The sequence below is a fragment of the Pollachius pollachius genome (genome assembly GCF_949987615.1).
Source record: "Pollachius pollachius genome assembly, chromosome: 4".
NCBI classification, from domain to species: Eukaryota; Metazoa; Chordata; class Actinopteri; order Gadiformes; family Gadidae; genus Pollachius; species Pollachius pollachius.
Genome location: NC_136937.1, coordinates 30,681,628 through 30,709,127, shown reverse-complemented (window position 1 = coordinate 30,709,127; position 27,500 = coordinate 30,681,628). Strand labels below are relative to the sequence as shown.

The 27,500-nt window shown below is 47.8% G+C and overlaps 3 protein-coding genes across 7 annotated transcripts in view; all 3 read right to left on the bottom strand.

Annotated features, from left to right (window-relative positions):
• The window catches only part of jam2a (junctional adhesion molecule 2a), a 19,583-nt gene extending 5,420 nt beyond the window's left edge, over positions 1-14,163 (bottom strand). For all 5 annotated transcript variants that reach the window (XM_079735778.1, XM_079735780.1, XM_079735781.1 and 2 more), the window contains exons 1-6: positions 13,782-14,163; positions 8,210-8,275; positions 7,537-7,647; positions 6,327-6,476; positions 3,095-3,282; positions 2,654-2,756 (exon numbers count right to left, since the gene is read on the bottom strand). In XM_079735778.1, the coding sequence (XP_079591904.1) occupies positions 2,654-2,756; positions 3,095-3,282; positions 6,327-6,476; positions 7,537-7,647; positions 8,210-8,275; positions 13,782-13,833 (670 nt within the window). In that variant the 5' untranslated portion in view covers positions 13,834-14,163. The remainder of the gene's footprint in view (positions 1-2,653; positions 2,757-3,094; positions 3,283-6,326; positions 6,477-7,536; positions 7,648-8,209; positions 8,276-13,781) is intronic.
• Positions 14,164-17,337: 3,174 nt separating this feature from the next.
• Positions 17,338-24,443, bottom strand: mrpl39 (mitochondrial ribosomal protein L39). The gene is made up of 10 exons (XM_079735792.1): positions 24,305-24,443; positions 22,692-22,907; positions 21,924-22,063; positions 21,272-21,371; positions 20,301-20,368; positions 20,081-20,193; positions 19,608-19,673; positions 18,905-19,058; positions 17,921-17,968; positions 17,338-17,467 (listed from the first exon to the last, which is right to left on the bottom strand). The coding sequence occupies exons 1-10, from the start codon at positions 24,339-24,341 to the stop codon at positions 17,384-17,386; spliced, it is 1,026 nt and encodes a 341-aa protein (XP_079591918.1). The 5' UTR covers positions 24,342-24,443; the 3' UTR covers positions 17,338-17,383.
• A 2,462-nt stretch (positions 24,444-26,905) lies between these two features.
• The window catches only part of LOC307074658 (ras-related protein Rap-2a-like), a 15,569-nt gene continuing 14,974 nt past the window's right edge, over positions 26,906-27,500 (bottom strand). Inside the window, exon 2 of the mRNA XM_079734913.1 lies at positions 26,906-27,500. This exon is cut by the window's right edge and continues 240 nt beyond it. The gene's annotated coding sequence lies outside the window, so the exon portion shown is untranslated.

Below are 27,500 nucleotides of genomic sequence, written 5' to 3'. Positions count from 1 at the left end.
CATAGGGGAGGAACCCGGCGGCTACAGGGTTAGCATCTCATAGGAGAGGAACCCGGCGGCTACAGGGTTAGCATCTCATAGGAGAGGAACCCGGCGGCTACAGGGTTAGCATCTCATAGGAGAGAGACACGCCGGCTACAGGGTTAGCATCTCATAGGGGAGGAACCCGGAGGCTACAGGGTTAGCATCTCATAGGGGAGGAACCCGCCGGCTACAGGGTTAGCATCTCATAGGGGAGGAACCCGGAGGCTACAGGGTTAGCATCTCATAGGAGAGGAACCCGGCGGCTACAGGGTTAGCATCTCATAGGGGAGGAACCCGGCGGCTACAGGGTTAGCATCTCATAGGAGAGAGACACGCCGGCTACAGGGTTAGCATCTCATAGGGGAGGAACCCGGCGGCTACAGGGTTAGCATCTCATAGGGGAGGAACCCGGCGGCTACAGGGTTAGCATCTCATAGGAGAGGAACCTGGCGGCTACAGGGTTAGCATCTCATAGGAGAGGAACCCGGCGGCTACAGGGTTAGCATCTCATAGGGGAGGAACCCAGAGGCTACAGGGTTAGCATCTCATAGGAGAGAGACACGCCGGCTACAGGGTTAGCATCTGATAGGAGAGGAACCCGGAGGCTACAGGGTCAGCATCTCATAGGGGAGGAACCCGGCGGCTACAGGGTTAGCATCTCATAGGAGAGAGACACGCCGGCTACAGGGTTAGCATCTCATAGGGGAGGAACCCGGCGGCTACAGGGTTAGCATCTCATAGGAGAGAGACACGCCGGCTACAGGGTTAGCATCTCATAGGGGAGGAACCCGGAGGCTACAGGGTTAGCATCTCATAGGGGAGGAACCCGCCGGCTACAGGGTTAGCATCTCATAGGGGAGGAACCCAGAGGCTACAGGGTTAGCATCTCATAGGAGAGGAACCCGGCGGCTACAGGGTTAGCATCTCATAGGGGAGGAACCCGGCGGCTACAGGGTTAGCATCTCATAGGAGAGAGACACGCCGGCTACAGGGTTAGCATCTCATAGGGGAGGAACCCGGCGGCTACAGGGTTAGCATCTCATAGGGGAGGAACCCGGCGGCTACAGGGTTAGCATCTCATAGGAGAGGAACCTGGCGGCTACAGGGTTAGCATCTCATAGGAGAGGAACCCGGCGGCTACAGGGTTAGCATCTCATAGGAGAGGAACCCGGAGGCTACAGGGTTAGCATCTCATAGGAGAGAGACACGGCGGCTACAGGGTTAGCATCTCATAGGGGAGGAACCCGGCGGCTACAGGGTTAGCATCTCATAGGAGAGAGACACGCCGGCTACAGGGTTAGCATCTCATAGGAGACAGACACGGCGGCTACAGGGTTAGCATCTCATGGGAGAGGAACCCGGCGGCTACAGGGTTAGCATCTCATAGGGGAGGAACCCAGAGGCTACAGGGTTAGCATCTCATAGGAGAGAGACACGCCGGCTACAGGGTTAGCATCTCATAGGAGAGGAACCCGGAGGCTACAGGGTTAGCATCTCATAGGGGAGGAACCCGGAGGCTACAGGGTTAGCATCTCATAGGAGAGGAACCCGGAGGCTACAGGGTTAGCATCTCATAGGAGAGAGACACGGCGGCTACAGGGTTAGCATCTCATAGGAGACAGACACGGCGGCTACAGGGTTAGCATCTCATGGGAGAGGAACCCGGCGGCTACAGGGTTAGCATCTCATAGGAGAGAGACACGGCGGCTACAGGGTTAGCATCTCATATTCCATCGATGCCAAAAGCAATTGTTAATTAAATTGGAATGAGAGAAAACAGAGAGAGAGAGAGAGAGAGAGAGAGAGAGAGAGAGAGAGAGAGAGAGAGAGAGAGAGAGAGAGAGAGAGAGAGAGAGAGAGAGAGAGAGAGAGAGACGGAGACAGAGTAAGAGCCACAGACGGCGAGAGAGAGAGGTTAATGGCATTAGCAGACATCGCTAATCGACTACAGAGCGAGGGCATTATGGAAGGAGATCAGCTGTCGGAGGCGGAGAAGAGCCAGACTGAGGCCTGCTGAGAACAGCAGCAGATGGTTTAGACGTCTGACAGGGGTCAGAAGGTCGACTTTGAGACTGAGAGAAACCCATCATCCATCAGCGAAGTTGAGATTTATCGCTTAAGTTATTAATCTATTTGTCATTTTGGTCAAAAAAAGACTAAAAATGGAAATTCAGATTATGAGGTACCCGAAGCAGTGTCTTTCAATTCGTTTTTCTTGAAATAAAATAGATGGGAATAAATGAAATGATTGATTTATCATTTCTCAATTAATATTGAGTTTTTAAAATTAATTTAAAATTATGATTTTAGCTTCCTCTCCTCTGGAGAGGCCCGGAGGGTGAGAAGAGAAGGTTGCATGACGTATTAATAAAAGTATTATTCATATTCATTATTCGAATACAGACATGCAGGTATTCATCTACAAACTATATTAAAACACAGGCGCACACACACACACACCATGTGTATTAATGTGTGTGTGAGCGCGTGTGTGTGTACACAAGCTCACACACATTAATACATATGGTCACACAGGCGCGCACACACACACACACAGACACACACACATTCATACATACACACACACACACATTAATACACACTCCAACTCAGGCGCACACACAGGTACCTATGCTCATGTGGTTTCCGTCGCACATCTTGGGCGAGCCGACGCCGTTGGACGCCAGACAGCGGTACTGACCCGAGTCGTCCTTGGACACCGCTTTGAACTCCTGCACGCGCACACACACACACACACACACACACACACACACACACAGTTAGAGTAAAGAAATTAATATATACAATCAATAGAGTAAATGTATGTGATTAAGTATGAAAAAAAAACGGCTAGACAGTAACACGCACGCACGCACGCGCACACACACACACACACACACACACACACACACACACACACACACACACACACACACACACACACACACACACACACACACACACAGACAGACAGACAGACAGTGTGTGTTCCAGTGTGTTCGGGAAACAGTCCAGGTTGGGTCGTCGCAGTTTATTTTAACCCCCCCCTGCCCCCCCCACGCGGTCTCACCAGCATGCCGTTGTGCTTGTCGATCAGGTAGGAGGCGTTGGCATTGCGGGGGGGTGGCAGCTGCTGGTTGTTCTTGTACCAGGAGTAGGTGGCCGGGGGGATGCTCTGGTGGTCCCTACAGCGCAGCTGCACCACAGAGCCCGTCACCGCCGAGCTGGGGATCTCGCAGTGCGGGGTGTGGGGGGGCACTGGGGCGGAGGGGAGGGGGGTGAGGTGGAAAAACATGAACTATTAAAATGTGAGAAATGTCGAGATTTTTTGTCGGGATTCTGGGATTAACTGCTCGCCATCGGGATCCCCCCCGACAAATTTTAAATTAGCATTAGTTGAGAAAAGGGCAGTTTAGATAAAGGCACTTGAGGCATTTGACACCATGACAAACTTTTAGAGAGTTGAAAGAAGCAGATGTGTTTTTAAATAGCGCTTGGCGTAAATGTACGTATACATGTTATACTTTAATATGTAGGAGTATTAGATAAAATACTTGTATGACAAAAAAAGATAGGCCACAGAATACTGGCCAACAGCTATTTTTCGTTTCAGTCATTCAAGGTAACACACACACACACACACACACACACACACACACACACACACACACACTCTAAGAAATGCTGGGTTATTATATCAACCCAACCGCTGGGTTGACACTGCTGGGTCATTTCATTGGGTTACTTTTACTCATGTTGGGTAACTTAGTTCTACCCAGCTGCTGAGTTACTAGTTGGGTCAGGTTGGGTCAAATGAACTGGGTTGCAACAACCCAGTCTCTGGATTACTTAAACCCAGACACTGGGCTGATAAGAATATATAAAGCTTTGACTTTCTTTGAACTGTCTTTTACATGGACTGGCAAAGGGGCGAGATCCAGGGGGAAATCTCATTAAGGTTGTTTTTTTTTTTTTTACTATTGTGTGTTTTATCTTAAGGAAAGAAACATAGACCTGCAGTGTTGCTTTCCTTGAGATAACGTTTCTGTAATACAAAGTTTCTGTAATACGGGCCTGAAGAATAAGTCCAGCCTCAGAGGCTCCCAGTCCCCTTGGTCAAATGTCAATGGGAAATAACATGTACAAACTCTGTAGGTGGCGAAGTAAAAGCTGCGTCATGTTTTGAACTACACACTTTTTCCATCTAGTTTCCACTGGGGTTTTGGATTGTTAAAGTAGTTAACCATTATGAAGAAGCATTATGCTAACGCGATCTGCGCAGACTTAGGTCGCCACGACTCTCCAAGTCAAGGTCTCACAAGCAACCGGTCTTACGTTTCCCGCCTCCGTTAATGCAGTGCCAGGGTTATACTGACCAGTCTTTAGTGGTGTATTAACCCAGCAGTGGCTGTTCTAACCCAACAGTGGTTGTATTAACCCAACGTTGGGTTGATCTGTATGATATAAGAGGTTTTTCGGCATTTGAGCGGTCTTTTTGACTTCTCAAAGCCGGCGAGACCTTTAATGTTTGTTTCCACCATCATGATTGTTAGAAGTAGGACTACAGATAAACCATAACAAAATAATCATTGTCTTGATTTAGTTATCAAAAGACAGCATTGATTTAATTTAGGTGATTCTCACCACCCCAATACTGAATAAATAGTTGATGATTATAATAATTACGATCAATCAAATCAGCTCATAAGAGCGCTAGCCAATAAATACCAATATCAAATGGCAAATCATCCCATCCCCGATACCATGATATCTCTTGAAATGATAGTTAATTATAACAGTCCGGGTTTCCATTATAGCTGATACAAACGAAATTGTGTTAAGCTGTGACACAAACACCTCACAGCTAGTAGCAGCTAACTTTATCCTAGCCTATCTAAAACATTAGTTATAACTGTAGGTAGCTTGCGAGCTACCTAGTTATAACTAACGTTACTTAGCCCGCTCGTTGACTAAACAAAATACATCGTGGGCTATTACAGCTTACAATCGGAACACAAAATCATAGTTTGCAAAACCCCACTTCCACACCATCGAAATGTCAACAATTTATTTGGGATTTAACATAGAAAATGTAACATTTAACATCAATACAACCCCCAGCTTTCCTCGCGAGTGCCCGCTTAGTTTACATGATGTGGGCGCATCCGTCTGCGTCCCACAAATACTGTGATGGGAAGTGAGTCAACGTGAAACAGGAAAGGCGAGCCCAAATAATCCAAAACCAGCCTTGCTCAACACTGTGCAAATATCAGTTTAGAAATGTTCACTAGTGTCCGAAAAAGATAGGTTTACACTGTTAAAATTCTATATGTGAAAAACCATCATTTTAGACACGTCTCATCTTCCTCCATGCCAGGCACAACACACACACACACACACACACACACACACACACACACACACACACACACACACACACACACACACACACACACGTTGGTTATCGTCGAGATCATTTGAAAAATTCTGCCAACTTCTGTTATGAAAGCATCTCAGTATTACAAGGCTGCGCTCTCTCTATCAAGGAAAGTAACACAATTGAGTTGATAATTAATAAAAATACTGAAATCGGCCAACTGAACAACGAACACACAATGCGAACAAAGCATTCTCTCGCTGGCTAGCTTGACTTGCTAATAACCGTAATTAATAAAATAAGAATATATTGTTTGAATCACAATATTGAAAAGTCGTTTTTAGATAAACCCTCTTTCCCCTCAAGACACACATACACACACAAGGGTGTGAACTACATAAGTAAGGCTGGTATTTATTTTTCTCCATCTCTGGAAACACAGACCATGTCCAAAGGCTTTCACCTTCCCTCATTAAGTAATTAATTAAGTCAGGAAATAGAGCAATGGATCGGACACTGCTATGAAGTGGATGAATTCTATGAAAATTAACACCGCTATGCATCATGGGATACGGCGCTGTTAAAGACACATACCAATGCATCATGGGTACTACGCCTCAATGCATTATCAGTACTAGGCCTCAATGCTTTATCGGTACTAGACCGCATGTGTGTGTGCGTGCGTGCGTGCGTGCGTGCGTGCGTGCGTGCGTGCGTGCGTGCGTGCGTGGGCGAGAGACTGAGTTACCAGCGCTGCCGGGCGCTTGGCCAGCACGTCTCTTCTCCCCACACCGTCCACAGCGCCCGCTCCTCTTTTATTTACCGTAACACTCGCTCTCTTCCGAGTTCACTGGGGCTGTTTGGTCCACCCCCCAACCCACCCCCCCCCCACACACACACACACACACACACACACAGGACGTACCGAGGACCCTGAGCGTGATGTTGGTCTCGGCCAGGCTGACCGAGTCCAGCGGCGCGCTGATCTCACAGCGGTACTCGCCGGCGTCCTTCTGGGTCACCCTACGCAGCGTTACCGTGGCGCCCTGGATGGTCGCCCGGCCCTCGAACGGCCCTGGATGGAGAGGGGGGGGCAGGGGGAAGAGGTCAATAGATTGATTCATCAGTAGGAAAAGACACGAGATGCCAGCTTGATCGAGCTATTGTGTGGTGGGCGTTTATTTATGCAGTGTGTGTACACAACTGGAGTCACACTGTCGTCGGCGACAGTTCAAAACGGTGCAAGACACAATAGATACAAAATAGATAACTGTAAATAGATTGTAGATCAAATAGATCGAGGCACGTTCCCCGTCAAAGGATGTAAACAGAAAGAACAAGCTCATCGCTTAATATGTTGGATGTTCACCATGTTGTGGATATATGCGGTACAGTGTACTTATTATTTATTTGTACATTACCGAAACAGGAAGTCTGTTATGCCATAGGTTTGTCTCTGGTCCTTCTCAGAAAAATTACAATGATTTGAGTTTATCTAATTGTACTTTATTTCGAGAGCAATATCCGTCACTAGTATGAAGAGGAACAGAACCAGGAATACCAATATCTGGAACCAACAGCATGTTACTGGATAATTAGTGGGGAGGGATTCAGCCTGAGGGCTTTTAGTTTAACGACGGCATTTCGGATGCACGTTGTCACGAAAAAAACAACACACGACATCTGTCCGCTGTGCGTCTATAAAACAGACCAGGATAGCTCAGCCCTTCAGAGACTCAATGGAAATCCATAATACATGCGAGATTAAAGGAAAGCGCTGAATTAAATGCATCGGCATCCTGTTCCCCCACTCACACTATGCATCTAAACGATAAAGAATGAGAAAATACTTTTCAGATAGACCCGATTTATTGTGACTTGGTCAACCATTCAAAGCAGTGAACACAACATCCCAAGCATAGCTACATCATGTGGGCCTGATCTTTGAAATTAATGAATCAATTAGTAAGCCATATCGATGCTACTGAAATACTTGGGCGTCTGCTATCTCCATGTAAACGAGCAAGACCGCCCCGCCCCCCAACACCTGCACCTCCTCGACGACCTGTTTCTGAAGTCAACGGTCCACAAAATGGCGGCAACCTCGAACCGCCTGGTCCGCGAGGCGGCCGTACCTTTGAAGTGCCCGTCGTAGTAGACGAAGGAGACGTCCTGGCCCTTCTTCTTCCACTCGATGCGCGGGTTGTTCTCCCGCTCCGTGTTGAACTGACACGACAGCTCGGCGTCTGGGTTGGGGGGGAAGGGAGGGGAGACTGCTGGATTAGTTTGCTGTACAGTTTTGGGGTGTTTACAACTGGGACGTGCCTTGGTGATTGCAATTACAATTAATTTCAATTAAATATTAATTAGATGTGTTTGTTGGGGTCATTTAGCAGATATTATCCAAAGGGACATTTTTTTAATTAATAAATATTCAGCAATAACTGTGACAATGTCCATGCTAGATGCCACCAAGATGGCCGCCACAGTGGACCTAGGGTCCTTCTAGGCAAAGGAAACAGGGTGGTGGTGGTGTTGAAGGCAGTTTATTGTAAAATCTTGTTGATAATGACACATGCCCTGGTGCTCCGTGTTGCCATGCAGGAGAACTCGGTGCGTGCGGTGAAGGCTGGTTCGACCTGTTGCACACTGATTACCCAACGAGCAACAGGTGCGTCGCCTCACCCTGCCCCAGAGTCCAATCAGTCTGACTCGGGGCCAGGTGAGGCTGCTTAGACCAGCCGTCATCACACACACACACACACACACTGATCTAGCTCATTTTCACTTTTTTTGCCAGCCTCTCACCTGCAAACTCATGCACCTCCACCTTGTGCCGGGTGGTCGTCACGGTAACGGCTAAACAGAGGGAACCTGAGGGTTTGGGGGGTGGGGAGGGAGGGAGGGAGAGGGAGAGAGAGAGAGAGAGAGAGAGAGAGAGAGAGAGAGAGAGAGATTGGGATGAGAGGGAGAGAGTGGGAGAGTAAGAGTTAGTGAGAGAGATTGGGATGAGGGAAAGATAGAGTAAGAGAGATTAGGATGAGAGAGAGAGAGAGAGAGAGAGAGAGAGAGAGAGAGAGAGAGAGAGAACCGTGAGAAAAAGACAGGGAGACGGACAAGCAGAAACAGAGAGAGAGAGAGGTAAATTAAGTTCAAAAAGCACAAGTAAGACCAAGACCACGACGCCCAAACACACGAAAGGATATCTCCCGCCTCGACGTCGTGGACGCCAGCTAGCCGTGGAAGCTAACGGGCTAGCGGCAGTTGGTCGGCGGGTTGGTTGAGCTTTCTCACAGCGAGATCAGAGGAGCCGAGGAGCGGATTAAGACTAGCCTGACGCTCTTAATCCCGCCGGGGTCACGCAGGGCAAACCGCCGTATGTTTGGTTAAAGATAGGTTTTCAGGGCGCCCAAGCCGCTAGCTAGCGGTGGCCAGGCCGCTAGCTAGGTTAGCCCAGAAGACGAGGGATACTGGTTTAGAGCGGTTTAGGTAAGTTTCAGACAGTCGGTTTGTTTATTCGGCCTCTGTGTCATCAATACGTTACTTCTGCATCCAAACAGGAACAGGAAACGGGAGCGACATTTCCTGGAAAGCTGATTGGTCCATTGGGTTATTATTTGTCCATCCTGTTGACTGACTCAGATGATCCCCAGGAAACATGGCCCGGTTTTGGAGAATTGGACGTCACACCAGCAATATACAGACACTTTTATCCGCCCTTTCTTATTTTTAATTACATTCCATATTTTATGCTGGCCGCCCGGTCTCCAATGCCCTGAAGTATAGCAGAGAGCATCGGAAGACTTAAAACGGCTTTTGAGTAAGATGAAAATATAATAAGACATCGAAGGAAGAATTCACTTAAAACAACGGATGAAAAAATTATGACCGCACAGGCACACACATGCAAGCGCACAGACGCATGTATACACACACGCTCACACACATGCAAGCGCACATGCACACACATGCATGCACACACACACACACACACACACACACGTTCCTGTCATTGTTTCTATAAGTAGGACAAACAGATTCTGATCTGACGCAACATGAAACAGTTTTCTAAAACAGAAAAGTTCTAATATTATCCAGGAATCATCGACCGCATCAACTTGTCATGAATAACGACTATAAAAAGAACACAAGGCTTGTCTTTGTGACACTGTAACGAGTGAGTGGTGCGCAACCTCAAGCAATAACCGTCACCGTAGCATCAACGTAGCATCCGCCAGCTAACAGTCTGACTCAATTTGTTAGATGAGGTAACTGTAAATCTATCACTGGAAAAGTCTGGTTGTTTAAGCACAAGTTCTCCCCCTCTCTCCCCAAATTCCCCCCGCTGACAGAAGGACAATGAATAGAGGCAAAATAACCACCAAAAGGTTACCAGGAAGTCACAGGAAGTGCGGCTGTATTAAACAGGAAGTCAGCCATATTGAATCGCTGTAACAAAACAGAATGTGTCCGAAGCACTTTCAACTTTTTTTCCAGGATTGTTCCTAGCTTTTTCCCGAATGCCACTGGGTCTCAGGCTGACCCAGGGGAACACAGCACTAAGCATTCTTCTGTTTTGGTTTGTGCGTCCATTGTTCTCAGCTTCCCTTGTTAGGTGGCTTTGGATAAAGGCCTCTTCTGAATGGCTAAATGTTAGGGCATTGTATTCTAATTGATCGATTTGTGTTGTTCTTGTCGACTATTGTCTCTGTGAACACGGACGTTGGCTCATGCCAGCCGGCCTTTGTATCCAACGGTGTCACGTGAATGACAATACTTTTGATGACCAGAGTGTCACCGTGATTAACAATACTGTTGTTGACAATAGTGTCACAGCAATGTCAATAGTGTCAAGTGAAAGACAATAGCGTCACACAGGAAGGACAATAGCGCAGCGCGGATGGCAACAGAGTCACGTTAACGACAGCACACTCACGGGAATGACAACCGCGTCACGGGAATGACGCGGCACCCATTCAGAGAAAGTCTGACGCTCCGATCGGAGTGTCGTCTCCCTACCCCCCAGCGCCCCTTTATGTCCTCCAGGAGCAACAAGATTACCATCTCGGCCTTAAGGCGTCACCCCCCCCCCCGTGGCCCAGGGCAGCATCGGCCCTCTAATGGACGGAAGGAGAGCGCCAGACAGACAGGGGGAGAGAGAGAGAGAGAGAGAGAGAGAGAGAGACAGACAGAGAGAGAGGGGGGGGGAGGGAGGGAGGGAGAGAGTTAGAGAGGAGGAGAGAGGGAGATGAAGGGAGAGAGAGAGGGAGTGAGGGAGAGGAGGAGAGAGAGAAGGATAGAGCGAGGGGGAGGGAGGGAGAGAGAGAGGGGGAGAGAGAGAGGGAGTGAGGTAGTGAGAGTTAGAGAGAGAAAGAGTCTGAGTGAGGGAGAGAGAGTAAGTGAGTGAGAGAGAGAGAGTGAGAGCTGCGATTAGAAGACAGAGAGGGAGAGATCGACCAAGGACAGGCAAGGAGTGCGGAAGTTCTCGATTGTCTTTCGCTAACGCTTCTAGGATCTCCGAACCGCCAGGAGAAGAGGCCGGAGTGGATGGGAGTCTGATGTCTGACGCTCCCATGGCTGGCTCACTTAATCGCGGAGAGAGCAGGGAATCACAGAGGGGTTCGATCAGCTGCCTCAAGGAGAGAACAACAACATGGTTGTTCATGGTTGCTCTTCCACTCTTATGGTAACGAAGGCCGAGCGGGAAAAGGTGGACGGGAGGGCGGGAAGAGCAGGAAACAGGTCCGGACTGGGGTTTGGGAATCTTCTGGAAGGATTCACAGGAATAGGTAGTGGGGGGGGGGGGGGGGGGGGGGGGCCCGACTGATGATCCAATTAATTAGACATTATGAAGAAATACCTCCATCTTTGTGATTAGGCTAATCACGCTAGGCTATCATTTGACCGTTATGTACATTTCAATCATACGCAAACATATAATCACTACATAATGGCTAATTGATTATTGATTATGATCCATTACTATTGTGTCCATTGATTGCTGGCGTGGTTGGGTAGTAAACGGGCCTATTGTGTGGCCAACCTCGGTTTACTACAAGGACGAGCCAATCAGATAACGTCGGTGGAGTAAACACCGTCGGGGAGCAGGAGACGTAACGGTTTATCAGTGACGTCTTAATTGCCTCCCAGACCGATATGAACCGAGGAGGCCTGCGTGTTGCCTGTCTCTGGCACGCAACCTTGAGCAAAAGACGGCAAGCACGCACACACACGCAGGCACTTACACACCTATACACACATGCTCGCACGCGCACACAGACACACACAAAAAGACACAGACAGACAGTTAGGCAGACAGACAGACAGACAGACAGACAGGGAGCCACACAGGCAGGCAGGCAGCAACACACACACACACACACACACACACACACACACACACACACACACACACACACACACACACACACAGAAGGTTAAAAAGTAGGGGGTCCGGCATCAGTATGGGTGTGGTACCGCTTGCTCACTCATATTTGGCACTCGAATCGTGACTTTCGGGACGAAATTACAAACACGGCGGACCACGCACAGACCCAGACACGCACGCAGACAGTCACGACCGCGGATATATGTCTGGAGAGAACTGGAGAGAACCATTAGACAAAGTGGCTGTAAAAGATGGCGTCTCAACTCAGGAAGCACAAACAAAAATACCAACAGACTTTCAAACCCGCACACACACACACGCGGGCACCCAAACACACACGCACGCACACACGCGGACACCCAAACACACGCGCGCGCACGTGCGCGCGCACACACACACACACACATACACACACACACACACACACACACACACACACACACACACACACACAGGAAAGCGAGAGACGGTGACCGCCCCCGCCCGACCCCCCTCCTGCACGAGCAAAAAATAGATAGGCGCGTTTGTTTTTTGGCACGCGCCCCGCTCCTACAGCTCTGCGGTCCGCGCGCAGCGTCCCACGGGCGCTAGCAGGTCAAAGACACCGCCTACACTTCCTTAATTAAAGTACTTTTTAATTATGATTAAGCGAGATAAAGGCGCGCGAGCTTCGAGGAGAACACACGCGACACTTATATGCGCGCATATGCTGAGAGGCTGACAATCAATTAGGGGGGCTTTAAATAAGTTAAATGTATTGCTAGAGTGATGTGGTAGATTCAGAAAAAACAAGGGGAGGGGAGGGTAGTATGTGTGTGTGTGTGTGTGTGTGTGTGTGTGTGTGTGTGTGTGTGTGTGTGTGTGTGTGTGCGTGCGTGCGTGCGTGCGTGTGTGTGTGTGTGCGATCCTTAGAACAAAGCTCCACTGTATAATTGTAACCCTGCACTGAGCAACAGCTGTCTTTGTGCGTGTGTGTATGTGTGTGTCAGAGAGGGTGCGTGTGGGTGAGGAAAGGAGGGAGGAAGGGAGGGAGGGAGGGAGGGAGGCAGAACATCCTAAGCAACATAGATGCATTTAATCTTACATTCAGACAGTCATTATTCGAGACCATCCATTTACGTTGACACTGTTTAATATCTAAATATATCAACCGAGAGAGCGCAGCCCCGGGCTATGCATTATGTTATGTCAAGTTGATTATTTAAAATCCTTTGCCAAGGACTTTCTGGCTTGGGACCTCCCGTGAACTCACGACCTCCCGATAACAGGTGGCAGGTTGGGGGAACGCGATGGGAACGAAAAGGAGAATCGAGGTCACCGAGCTCATCGGATTGGGTTTTGGGACAGCGGCCACCAGGTATTCGTTGTGTTGACTGATCTGTGGTGGCAGACAGCGTGTCTGGAACAGCTAATTAAAGAGGTGGAATATTTCCCATTTTATGAGTTATTTGGGTGACTTAATAAACATAATAAGAGGTCAACTACTTTTTTTTATGCACAAATGCAATTTCTTTTGCTTTTTAAAAGCGTCCAACGTTGGATTCTGTTTAGTGTAAATAAATAAGCAACATTATCATCTTCAATGAATACAAATATGCGAGAGAAACAGCCGACACCACCTATATGGAGCCCTCACAACCACAACTCAGATTAAACTTTCAGTAGGTCCACACAAAGTGGCGAATGGGGGTAAAACTGGGGTTTGCACCCCGAACCTCCGAGCCATAGAAAGTTTGGGAGTGAAAAACATCAACACGGCAGACACAATATACACCAGAATAAAGAAAGAATGGTTTTAAATGCCAGGATCGTTGGTTAAATTACACTAATGCTGGCTTGTCCATTTAATCATCTTTAAGCCTTTATCCTAAGCGGAGAGCGCGAGCATTGACACGCACGCACGCAGATGCCAAACACACACGCACACGCGCGCACACAACACACTAGCATACACACATACACACCTAGCAAATCACATCTAAAAAGACTCACAGTGCATCAAGAGGACGACGATAGGGAGACAGGACGGGGACAGCCACTCCATTATCCCCGCGCGCAGTCTTCCCCCTTCAAGGAAACGGAGGAGAATAAGCGGCTCGCGAGCGCCACGGAATTCTTCACGCGCTTGTTGTTCGTGAACTCTTCGTAATCCCGGTGTGTTTTTTCCCCCCGTTAGTTCGCTCTCGCCGACCGGGGAGAAAAACCAACTGTTCCGTCCAGAACAGTTTAAACCCCGCGCGGCTGGCTGCTCGCGCTCCACCGGCGGACAGCGCGCGTGACTCTGCCTGCGCGCGACAGGTTATGTTATTTGAAATGTTCTTCTTCTCGTCGGTTGAGGGAGAAATCGTTATCCCGGCGAGCGCGTACGACGGCGATAGTGTTCTGAGTTTTTACTATGAGGGATTGATTTACTCCCCCCTCCACTTCACCCACACGCCCTCCCTGCCTCCCCATCCCCGCCTCTCACTCTATCTCTCCCCCCTCCTCCTCCTCCTCCTCCCTCCTCCCCTCCCTCTCTGGCTCTACGTATACGTGGGTGGATGGGAGGGGAGGGGAGGGGGAGAGGGGAGGGCGGACGGGGGACGTCTGCGTCCGACAAACGAAGGTGCGGAAGGAATGCCACGAGCGCAACGCCGCGTCCAAGACGAGCACTGCACGAATTCGCACAAAACACACTCTAGCTAGGCATGCTCACTTTTACACGGCCACAAACACAAATACAAAGCAAAGATTAAACCAACACTAACTAGCTAGCTTCATCTCCTTATAACCGACCAGGACTAATTTTACAGGGTGTTAAAATAACAACGGCATCCACAAACATCCCCATGTTTGAAACAACCAATCAGACTCTCAGAAAAGAATGGTACTTTATATTGCCGTGGTGAACGAGCTAAGATAAGAAGGAGACAGATCCCGGCTTCTAATCCTTTCAGGTTAATGAATGTACAGACTTCGTTCCGGCTCTGATAATTGTCTGATAAGATAAGGAAGTCTCTGGACAAAGGAGCAGAAGGCTAAATTGGTTTTCCTGCAGTGTCGTACCGTCAGAGTGCCCTGGGACCGAATGTGGAATCACAGGCTCCGACTGTGGGAGAGACCTGTCTCTACAGTCAACCTTTCAAGCCTCTAACACCCTTAATCATTCAAGGGGCCGTAGGAATATCCCTACATTATTCAGCCCTTCAAATAGCACCGTCTTAGAAAAGTGCTTCAACATACAACTTTAATAGCTAGCTATGAAAAAAACCCAGCTCCTTGCGGATTCCGATTTGCGGATTCCGATTCGTGGATTCCGATGTTAACGACCGAACATGTGTGGGCTGGAATCCGAGGGCAACAGTTCAAACATCTCCGCTGGCACACACGTTGGCATGGCCTGGCCCAAAATCCCGGGCGCATGTGCCTGGGTGTGACTCTCCTCCGACACCCACGCACGCACACACACACACACACACACAGGAAGATACACACACACACACACACACACACACACCCACACACACACACACACACACACACACACAAACACACACACAAACTCTCTCACTCACACACACACACACACATACATACACAGACAAACACAAGTTCACACTGCCAATGATGGTGTACATGTGTGTGTTTGGGTTGTAGAAAGGGTGGGGTAGGTGGTAGAGTGTGTGTGTGTGGGGGGGGGGGGGGGGGGGGGGGGGGGGGGGGGGGGTGCAAATTGGCTGTTTTGAACAGGGAGGGTGTGGGGGTGGGCCGGGCGACAGCTGCTCATACACAGGCTCTTGTTTTCATCTTTATAACTGAGAGCTTTAAAGTTGTGTCTTAACTGGGGGGGGGGGGGGGGGGCACAGGGTGTGACGTTCTATACACACACACGCGCACACAGACACACACACACACACACATATAAAGGTACACACACAGACACACACATACACACACAGACACACAAACACACACTCACACAGACACACACACACCCACACACAGATATAGGTTCACACACAGAGACACACACATACAGACACACATACTCACAGACACAAAAACACACACTTACACAGACAAAAGAAACACACACACATGCACACACACACACACACACACACACACAGGCACAGGGCCATGCCCGGTTAATAACAACTTATAATATTGTTGGCTCATCCTATCCCGAGGGGGTGGGGGGGGACAGGAAGAGGAAATCACAGACAGGAAACCCCGTTTTAAGGTGCTGCATTGTAAACAGCGGTTTGAGAGAAGTTACAGCGATCTAGGGCCCAGAACGCAGGAAGGGGATTCTGGAGAGGGAGGGGATTTGGGGGAGGCAGGGGGAGGCGGGGGGGTGAGAACATGCCCTGACGCAAGCCCTGAGACGACCGGGAGCCACCTGTTGGAGAGTCATGAGGTCCGCAGCTGCTACGGCCCTCACCAAACACACACACACACACTCACTCACGTACGCACATACGCAAACACAGACACATGCCCAACGTCTGTGGGCAAAGCGCTGACTATACATCGCTCTTAGGAATGAGCATGGATATGAGAAACACCGCCCCCCCCCCCCCCCAAAACACACACACACACACACACACACACACACACGCAAGATGAACAGTTTAAAGCCCCCCCCCCCCCAACTACCAACCAACAAAACACACAATAATGGTGTGTATCTTTCTGTGTGAAAGATACACACCATTATTGATGTGTGTTTTGTGTGCTGTGTTACTTAAATCCCATCTTTTCAGGACCAACTACAACATCTGACAAATCATCCTCCGCCATCTTCCACCCTCTCTCTCTCTCTCTTAATGTGTTGTCCATTGTTGTGGTGTTGTTTATTTGCTGTTTTTTTTTGAGTGTCTGTACTGTATGTATGCATTCCTTTTTGTAAAGCGTCTTTGAGTACGAAGAAAAGCGATGTAAAAAAACCAATCTATTAGTATTATCATTATTGTGTGTGCTTTGAGATGGAGTCACAGGGTAGGTTAATGTACTGGCCATATCGGAGGGAAGGTATGGGTAATTTATATGCATTATGTGTGCATATATTATTTATACATATATGCATTATGTGTGTCTATTTGTCTGTATATTAAATATACATACATGCTATATATATATATATATATATATACAGATGTGTCTGCCAATTGTCATGAAATGAAGGACAATCCCTTTAAACAAATGCTACAGGGTTAGCTTGTTATGAATTAAACTAATGCTACTAGTTAGCTTGTTTGAATTAAACTAATGCTATGGTGTTAGATTGTTTGAATTTAGCTAATGCAACGGTGTTCGCTTGTTTCAAATTAAATTAATGCTACGGTGTTCGCTTGTTCGAATTAAACTAATGCTACGGTGTTCGCTTGTTTCAAATTAAATTAATGCTACGGTGTTCGCTTGTTTGAATTAAACTAATGCTACGGTGTTAGCTCTCTTACACCTAGCATCGGAAGCGGAGGGTAGAAAAGCTGTTAAATTAAACTAAGTGAGGGCAAATAAAGTACAAATTAAACGTAGGATATTGTTTACATTTATTTATTGAACACAGATTACAGTCAGACTGATGATGCGGCGTGTCTTTCAGGGAGGGCTTACACAGAGGGGGTGGGGTCGGAGATAGGGGTGGGGGGGACTGGTGGAGGTGAGCTGGTCTCGGGGGCGATGGTGACTCCCACCTGGAGAAAAAATAAAACCAACGTTTGTTAACAAATTAAAATGATGACCACCCAAGAGCTTCTGGCAGACAAAAGGCTACTTATTATAACTATATACCAAACATGATTGCATTCAGAGTTACATTACAAACACAACAAAGCACTTCTGCACAGGTGTGCAAAGACGGTTAAAATAAGAATTTTATTAATAATAATAATAAATTATATTTAAATAGCGCCTAGCAAACTCAAGGACGCATTACAATGTGATTTTAAGAAGGTGAATGGAAGGTGTCGTGTTTTTGGGTCTATCATGGGCATGCGACTAATTAACAACCTCACTAACGAGGTGTTTTTGAAAAGATTTGTAGATCTAGCTTTAATAGCAAACCAATGACGATCATGAATGAATAACACTACACTTAAGTGAGCAAAGGAAAAGCAGATAAAACCGATCCGCTCATCATCTCTGACCTGCTTCTCTGCCCTGGCTCTCAGCTTCCTCCACACCGTGTGGTGTGCCTGTAGAGGAACACAACACAAAGAACAGGGACGCCATGAACGGAAAATAACAAGAAAATACACTTCAACATTCAAGAAGTTGCCTTTGCCAAATGCGTCATCATTTGTATTCATGTATTCCCACTCAAAAGATAAAAGCGTCCATTTTTAGGGGAAAGACTAAAATAAATAAAAATAATAAAAAAAAACCATGAATAACGGAATCCAAAAGCAGAACAATTAAAATGAAAATGAATCGTGGAGGATCTGATCCGAACATGAGTGTTGCTGAGGGATTCAGCGAGCTAGTAGTGCTTCAGGTATGAGATGAAAACGGTTCTTGAGGTCATTGGTCTTTCATGGTGTCTCTACCAAACTGAAAGCACTCCAAGGAGAAAAACGGTCCCTGCCGACGCAAGGAGCGCAGAATCACTCACCAGCTTCCGCTAGGGACTCAAGACTCACTTGTTCATCGTTCCATCCCCTGGACTATCTAGCCTCCCTACTTACCCCCCCACCACCCCTCTTATGTACTAATTGCATGTTTGTACGTCCTGGCACTTAATTCACGCACTTATTGCATGCTGTACATCCTGGCACTTACAAGGAGTACTCAGCACCGTGATTCTTTCCCCAGCTGTGTTGGCTTTTCTTTCCCACAGGTGAGGCTAGCCCCGTCGCGGCGCCGCGTCACATTAGCATCTCGCTTATCGCATGCTAGTTAGCATAGCTTGCAGCGTAGCTGCCTGAACCTTTACACGTGGAATGTATAAATAACACGAATGCGATTCTCAAACCGTCTTTCACCGGTTCGAAAACACCGCTGAGGAAAGAATCGCGGCGCTAAGTACTCCTTGTAAGCAGCGCCACGATGTACAGCATGCAATCGCGGTCTACGACGTCAGGTCCGTTTCATTTTGGCTCTGGGGCTGGTACAGTCGGTACCGTCTCCCGTACCTGCAGCTGGAGGGGCAGCGAGAGGCCCTGCACTCTGCGCTGGAGGCCCCGGGGCCCGGGGCCCAGGCTGTGCACCGCCGTCACCTCGTACTGGTTGCAGAGCCCTGTGCGGGCCACCAGGGGGCCCGCACTCAGCAGAACGTGGTCCCCGCATCTAGGGGAAGGGGGGGGGGGGAGGAACAGTTGATGAGGATGGTTTCAATGTAATTGTGTTTTTTCTAATGAAATGTAATGAAAATTGGGGACAGGATAGTTTAATGGGGGGGGAGGGGGGGGCAACTAGCTACAAAAAACAGCTTGACATTGACCCTAACCCTAACCCTTGAGCAAGGAGGCCCACCAGTTGAGAAAAACTGATCTGGAAGGGAGAGGGATAACGGACCGGAGCGGCTGAATTGCTTTCTTTTTGACCCGACATGGCCCTCGATTGACGCCACTGATCACTTCCTCCATAGCCCTGTCTGTTTCCTGTACCCGAACTACCTTCCCTTATTTGTTCCTATCAAAATGCAACATGCTTGTGTGTTTAAGTGTGTGTCTCTGTTGAAGTGTGTTGAAGTGTGTATCTCTGTTGAAGTGTGTTGAAGTGTGTATCTCTGTTGAAGTGTGTTGAAGTGTGTGTCTCTGTTGAAGTGTGTCTCTATCCCTATCTGTGGAAGTTTGTGCGTGCGTGCGTGCGTGCGTGCGTGCGTGCGTCTCTCACCTGTACAGCGTGACGGTGCCTTGAGGGGATTCCTCCGCCATCTTCTCGACCTCCTCTTGTTTAAACCTGAAGCAAAGCAAATACAGTCATCGGAGGGACAGGAACACAGGAAGCATTCGTAGGGCAGGTAAAAGCAGGAAGGGCCCTTTCTACAGAAGGTTTATAACGATCTTTGAATATTTGAGTGGAAGGGTCAGAAATCTGACAGTTGGAATCAGAATGAAACTAGTCACCACAAAACAAAGAATTCTGGGATGAAACAAGACCCTTTTAATGTGTGCCTCTATAATTAAGTAAAGTTTATTTGTAGATTGTTTGTAGTTTTCTGCATAGCCATTCCATCTATTTCCTATCCCCAGTCTTTTGTGATAGTTTCGCTTCTTTATCTTTCAAAGTTAAATTAATAGGATAAATTCTCACGCACATTCCCTGCCTGGTAATATTAACGCTCCTGGTTGGTTCATCATGTGTACCTGCTGTGAGAGAAGACCTCCAGGGCCACAGGGGGCGCCACCTCCAGGGGCTCCCAAACCAGGTTCTGGTGGATCAGCTGCTGGGCCCCTCGGCTCAGGGAGCGCAAAGCCTCCTGGGAAACGTAGTGCAGAAGACACCATTATGGCCCCAACTCGCCAAACCACGGGAGGCGAATCATAAGGACGTGGATTATTGTTTGATAAACCTTTTAACACACACCTCAGTGGGCAGCCATGAGTCCAGCTGGGGGTCGAGAACCACGTCATGGCAGAACGCCCCGGATGTGACTGGAGAGAGAGAGCGAGAGAGAGAGAGATAGAGAGAGAGAGAGAGAGAGAGAGAGAGAGAGAGAGAGAGAGAGAGGGACCGAGAGAGAGAGAGAGAGAGAGAGAGGGACCGAGAGAGAGAGAGAGAGATGACAAGGAAAAGGTTGAGAAAAAAAAAGGGTGAATGGGGGCGATTGGAATGACATTCACGTTCCTGATTGGGCCGTCATTGATCACATGACTTGAGTCCTAGTCTGAGATCTAGTCCCGTTCTCTGTGCTATGTGTAACGGGTCGAGGCTCTATTGCCGCATTTCCACCGGAGGGCGCGGGTCGGTTCAGGATGCCAAGGTGTGGCACGGTTCGCGTTTCCACCGCCAAAAGTGGGCGTGACCCGGACTGAGCCGTACTGAGCCGTACTCGTCTCGCTGTACTCCTCCTTTGGGGTACTGAGTCGCCTTAAAGGGTGCCGGCAAGTTCGAGCTACACACGCGGTCCGTTGATCGGTCATCAGAATCATCACTTCCGTGCGACAGGGGGTTAACAACAAACAAACACATTACCCGCAAGGTATTTATGGACAACGGCGAAAGCCTTGTTTATTTAAGAAAATGTTCCGCGAAAGTTTGCCGTCCTTCTTGGACGTCCTACATGGTTGATCTTTGCTCATTGTGCCTGTTCTTCTTTTTCCTTGGATTAATCAGCAGGCTACACTGTGTCGGGCAGCTATGAGGTCATGATGCTAACGTAGATGCCACGGCTATCGCCATATGGCTTAAACCTTGCCCTACCATAAGGGTACCGTCGGCGGGGGAAACGGGAGCCATAACTGAGCTGGGCTATACCGCGCCCTCGCTACTGGGTCCGAAGCGTACCCGCCGGGGGAAAGGGGGCATTAAACAGCCGGGGAGGAGAGGGCGGCTACCTGGCAGCTCAGGGGCGGACAGCAGCTCCACCATGAAGTCATCCTTGAAGCTCGTCTCCATCACCTGACCCAGCAGGGAGGCACACGACCGCCAGTACGCCTGGGAGGGGGGGGGGAGAACACAGACAGACAGAGACACACACACACATGCACACACACAGGAGAGAGAGAGAGAGAGACAGACAGACAGACATACAGACAGACAGAGAGACAGACAGACAGACAGACAGACAGACAGACAGAGACACACACACACAGGAGAGAGAGAGAGACAAAGAGAGAGAGAGAGAGACACACAGACAGACAGACAGACAGACAGACAGAGAGAGAGAACACAGACAGACAGAGACACACACACACACACACACACACACACACACACACACACAGGAGAGAGAGAGACAGACAGACAGACAGACAGACAGACACGAGGGAGACAGACAGACAGACACACACACACACACACACGAGGGAGAGACAGACAGACAGACAGACAGACAGACAGACAGACAGACAGACACGAGGGAGGCAGACAGACAGACAGACAAAGAGAAGCAAAGAAGGGAGTCAAATTCAATCCAAGTGTTCCTTTGTACTGGTTGTGGTGGTGGTGGTGGTTACCTGGTTGACCAGGTTGTGTGCTGGTGGTTACCTGGTTGACCAGCGCGGGGTCGGCGTCTCTGAAGGAGTGCAGGGAGAGGGAGCAGGAGCGGGTGAGCGGCCGCTGGAGGGACCACAGCTCCCCGTCCACCAGGGCCACCGCCGAGTCCGTCACGTGGAACTCCGTCAGATCTGGGAGACCGCAAAAGACACAACGTCAAAGTTTGTTTCACATAAGACACAACGTCAAAGTTTGTTTCACAAAAGACACAACGTCAACGTTTGTTTCACAAAAGACACAACGTCAACGTTTGCTTCACAAAAGACACAACGTCAAAGTTTGTTTCACAAAAGACAAAACGTCAAAGTTTGTTTCACAAAAGACACAACGTCAAAGTTTGTTTTACAGTAGCACAAGTGACTGAATTAACGCAAAGACACGATTTGAAAAAGGTTGCCCTGGACGAGATTCATATACTGCTGAATCAGCCATCTTGTATGCTGTAATGTTTAGCGGATATATACATGGTAGTGTTGTCATGGAGATACAAATCCTCCAGTGTTTGGTGAAGAGGCCATTTTGAAACAGGGAGGTGAAACTCTCTCTCTCTCTCTCCCTCTCCCCCCCTCTCCCCCTCCTCTCCCCCTCTCCCCCTCTCCCCCCCTCCTCTCTCTCTCCCTCTCCCCCCCTCTCCCCCTCTCCCCCCCTCCACTCTCTCCCCCTCTCCCCCCCTCTCCCCCTCCTCTCCCCCTCTCCCCCTCTCCCCCCCTCCTCTCTCTCTCCCTCTCCCTGCTCTCCCCCCCTCCCCCCTATACCTACGTTTGGCACAGCTGAGTGGAGTGGACAGCCCCTTGTTCATGATCAGGGTGGTTCCGTCCAGGCCTGGCCCGTGGAGCTGCACCTCGATCTTCTCGATGCGGGGGTACAGAGCCCGCTGCCGGGCCTGCTCCCGGCCGAACACCTCACTCCGGCGGCCGCGCAGCTCCGCCATGGAGGGGCGGGTCGCCGTCGCCGCGGCAACGGTCGACGACAAGCCTGGAGAGATGGAGGGATGGGATGGGATTAAAAGGTGAGTTATTATACCACCAGGTGTGGGTAGGGCTGATCTCAATCTCGATTTTAGCGTCAAACGATCACAAAATTAACATAATCGAGTTTTCGATTTCTATTTATTTTTTATCTTTATTATTTCATGTTTTATAGAAAGTGCAGAACAGCTGGATACATATCGGTACATTATTTTAGATTTGAACATTTTCTTTTGGACCAATTTGTGTTTTCTTTTAAGGCGAAATTTCAAAGTTCTCAGTTACAACGTGTTTTTGAGAGAGACGTGCTGAATAAATACATCATGTTTTCAAACTCAAAAAATAATTGTTTGAATAATCATGATTTCAACATTGGCCAAAACAACCGTGATTATGATTTTTTCCATAATCGAGCAGCCCTAGGTGTGAGTGTGGTTAGCCGTTACAAGCCTTTTTGAAAATCTGCCTCGTCTCACATCACAAGTGTGCGTGTCCAACTAGATGTCTGCTGGATAGATCAGACTACCAGCCTACCCAGTCGACTGTAGCAAACGTTGCTCATCTATCCGTCATACAACTAGGTGACACTCACACTCGGTGGTATAATATGACACCTTTAATATACAAGGATTGTATAGAGCTGGATTACAGCTAGATTGTGTTTCTCTATATGCTCGGTCTTAGACATGCCAGCGAGAGGTGACCCATTCACTTGTTGTCTTTTCATTATGTTTATGTTTTTAAATGTACTCTTATGGTTTGATAGGATGGGATTGAAATACATCTGCCTTGCCTAGGAGGCAGGTGGAAACAGAAAACGTTTTTAAACACAATTGATAAATTGACGAGATTGGGTTTCGTTAATAAGAGACATTCACCAGAATCCATACCAGAATGTACTGTATTTTAATGACTCCATGAGTCGTAAGGAAGACAGAACATAAATAAAAATTCAATCACAACATGTTGTCATGAGAATGAATCTATTAGTCTTGATGACGATGCAAACTACAAACGCACTAAACGCATATAATGCATTTAAATTTGACCTAACCTTATTGCATGGACCTTTATGACAACTCATCCATTAATACAACATCATAACGCTTTCTTAAGGGGCATGTTGATCCTAACACAAGGCAGCACACCTGAAGAGGAGGCCATAATAACCAGTGGTCCATCCCGTTGGTGATTTCATGTGATCATAAATCTGCGTAAACCTTGACCTCACGTTAACAGCGCGTTGATTCGGATTCAGGGTCGGTGTCGTTAATGTATTGACATATTTTACACAGGCAAGGTCAGAGGTCATGAGCTGTGAATTGTGTCCGCTCACCCATCGGTATACCATAGCTGTCAGGGTGGTTAATTCAAATCAAAACGCTGAAGGCTGACATTACTCACGTCGCTGAAGGAGTCGGCACGTCGTCCCGGACGCCATGACGCTGAATATCGTTCACGAAGGCACGAAAGGAAAGGTGGACGTGTGTTATGACAGAGTATAAGGACAGGTGACTGCTACAAAACACAAGTGAAGGACGCCATGCCTGTACACGGTGCGACTCGCTAATGTGTCCGGATGATGAGCTGGAAACAACAGGGCGATGTTTCGTTCCGGGTGGATTTGTTCAGCAGCGCCGGCAGAGGGCGCTGTTGGGATTCATATAAAATTGTTTTAAAATTTATAAATATATAAATATTTGCCAAATATGGCGTGTCTTTGTTAATGAAATAAATAAATCAAGGCTTTTCCTCTTATTAAAAAAAAACAACTTCCGAGTAATTATCTCATCTTCAGAATCCGAACACTTTCCCAATATCCTTTCTAATGGAGTCTAATGGAGGTTGAGATGCGAGCAATGATGTTTGATTTCTAGGGGCTGGGCTCAGCGCCTTAAGTGGTATTGACACCCTGGATGAATGGAACAAAACATCATTAATCATTCAGATGACCAGGGAGATCCGTGTTCACCAGCAAATGTTTGTTCTCAATAAACAGATTTCAGCTGAGTGGCCAAACTGCACCGTTACAAGGACCTTCTCCGACACTGGTGTAGTGTGTTTGGTTTCTTGGTCGGTTTTACTGTACATTTTGTGTGTTTGTGTATTTCATCGCTTAAGGTAATATAATTATACAATTATTTTGGTCAAGAGTAGTCAGCATTTTCATTTAGGTGGTTATGTTAGCTCATGAATGACTCAAAATGACATAAGTAAAGAAACATTCAACCATTTATTCATGTTTCGGCAGGTCTAAGCTGCTGTCGTCTGCCTCACTGGATGTGAAATGTTGCTCCAGAGCGAGCGGGCTGCTGTCTGGAGGAGGGCTGGTTATTGCAAGTCATTCTTTCAGCCTGATTTATTATTCATGCAGTCCCTGAGGGCTGGGTTTACCACATTGGAGATGGTGAAATCTAAAAGCTCGCAAGAATATTGGATACGATTATTTTTAACCCCAGAGAGACTCAAAATATGAAAACATACATATTATAATATCATGTTCTTCTACGTTACAAGTTAAATATGTGAATTGGTAAATTAATTACAAAGCGAAAATAAAGATGTGCTTTAATTTTCATCCTATAAAATGAAAACCAATTATTATAATATCCCATCTTTCTCAATATAGATGTATTTATTATGTATTTGGAATTCCAGGTCGGGATTGTTACTTGATCGAAGAAAAACGAATCGATTTTCATGCTAAACTGTTAAAATTGGTAATTGGAGACGCTTTCACCATTGATTGGGTGTGTCGGCGCTATGGCAACAACACGCTTGATTGGCAGGTCTCTTTCAAACGGCTGCCTCGTCGAACTGAATCTGCGGCCATTACCCATTTTGTTTCCATGGCAACCGATGTTCGCCTGAAATGCCCTTAACAGCAGCCTATAATATTTTATTTATACAAATAGCCAATACCTGTGTGTATAATATTTCACAATATTTTATTTATATACAAATAGCCGATATGACATACAAGGAGCCAATGCTATATAATGATGCGCATTACTGCATTAACTAACGTCAATTAACGATCCGTTCATTATTCATGTACCCTTATTGTAAAGTGTAACCCACAAACATTAACATTGTGCAACTGCAAGGCTTGTAAAAATCTTAGACACACATTTCGCTGACATTTCTCTGTGATCCACATCCAAGAACTCAAACAAAGAGGCCGAAGCGTCTGCGGTTATTTGTGCGATAAAGATTTATTGTTGAAAATAAGTGTTTCAGACTTCTTAAGGATCACTTGGAGACCACAGATCCGTCAAAGTCGTACAAATAAAAAAACAAACCAACAAACACCTGTAGCCTGAGTATGGCCATTAATACGATTCAGAAGGACATTGGTTCCTGTAAGGAAGGTTTGTACCGTAGCGGACATACGGTAGTACCGGCAGTGTTGCCAGATTGGGCTAGATTTCCCTCCTAATCTGGCAACGCTGGTAACAAAAGTGTTGCCAGATTGGGCGGGAAATATGTCCCAATCTGACAACGCTGAGTATCGGTGTAGGTATCAAATGATCCCTTACGTACTAGTCAAGGACGTTTTATTCCTTTTAAGTATTCATTGATTGATGTATTTATTAATCTAGCTATATCGATCGATCCATACATTGATTGTGTCATTTTTAAAGCACACCTTTTGCTCAAAACATGCACGCATCATTCGCAATATGCATTTCTTTTTTTGTTGTTGTACTTTAAGGTATATTCCCCCTAATGCTACAGTCCGGTTTTGACATTTATTTTTGACATTCATTCCTTCATTCATTGTTAGGCAAATGTAAAGTCAAAGTAAGACCCCTTCTTCAGAGTTTACATCCTTCCACACACTCTGTGTTTGATTGGTCTTGCCTGGCAAAAGGCACGCAATCCAATTATCCCTGCCAAAATACAAACTTTGCCCCCTTTCCTCTCCCCAATCGCGCTCCTTCTCCCCCACCTCCTCACCCCCTCCTCCTCGTCCATACCTCCTCACCCCCACCTCCTCCTCACCTCCACTTCCTCACCATCCTTTACCAGACCAGACAAAAGCAAACAATCTCCCTCGCCGGGGATTCAGTCCGGTCCGATCGGCTTTGCCTCACCTCACCCTGTCTCTCAGCCTCTTAAAGATGGGTTTGGCACCGCAGGCAGAGAGAGACTGGCCCCAGACTCCCGCTGCTCGCTGTGAGTACATTGTTCACGTGTCACCACCGGCGCGGTGGCGGTGGCGGTGGTGGTGGGGGTCGGGGTTGATGGTGTCAGTGGTGGTGGTGGTGACGGTGGTGGTGGTGGAAGTGGTGTTCGGAAAGGGGTGCCTCGTGTGGAATCTAAAGCTAAACGCGTTTGCATGGCGAGGCCTTTCTGTGTGTCCCCATGGCAACGCCTCCTCCTCCTCTTCCTCCTCCTCCTCCTCCTCCTCTTCCTTCTCCTCCTCCTCCTCCTCTTTCAGAGTAACGGTGGATCCTGTCTCGTAGTGGAATCAAAAGCTAACGAGAGGAGGAGGTCCTCTATTCATTAGCCTGGCAATTCGTTAGCCTGTCCCCATAGCAACTCCTCCTCCTCCTCCTCCTCCTCCTCCTCCTCCTCTTGGGGTTTAGTGGGGGGG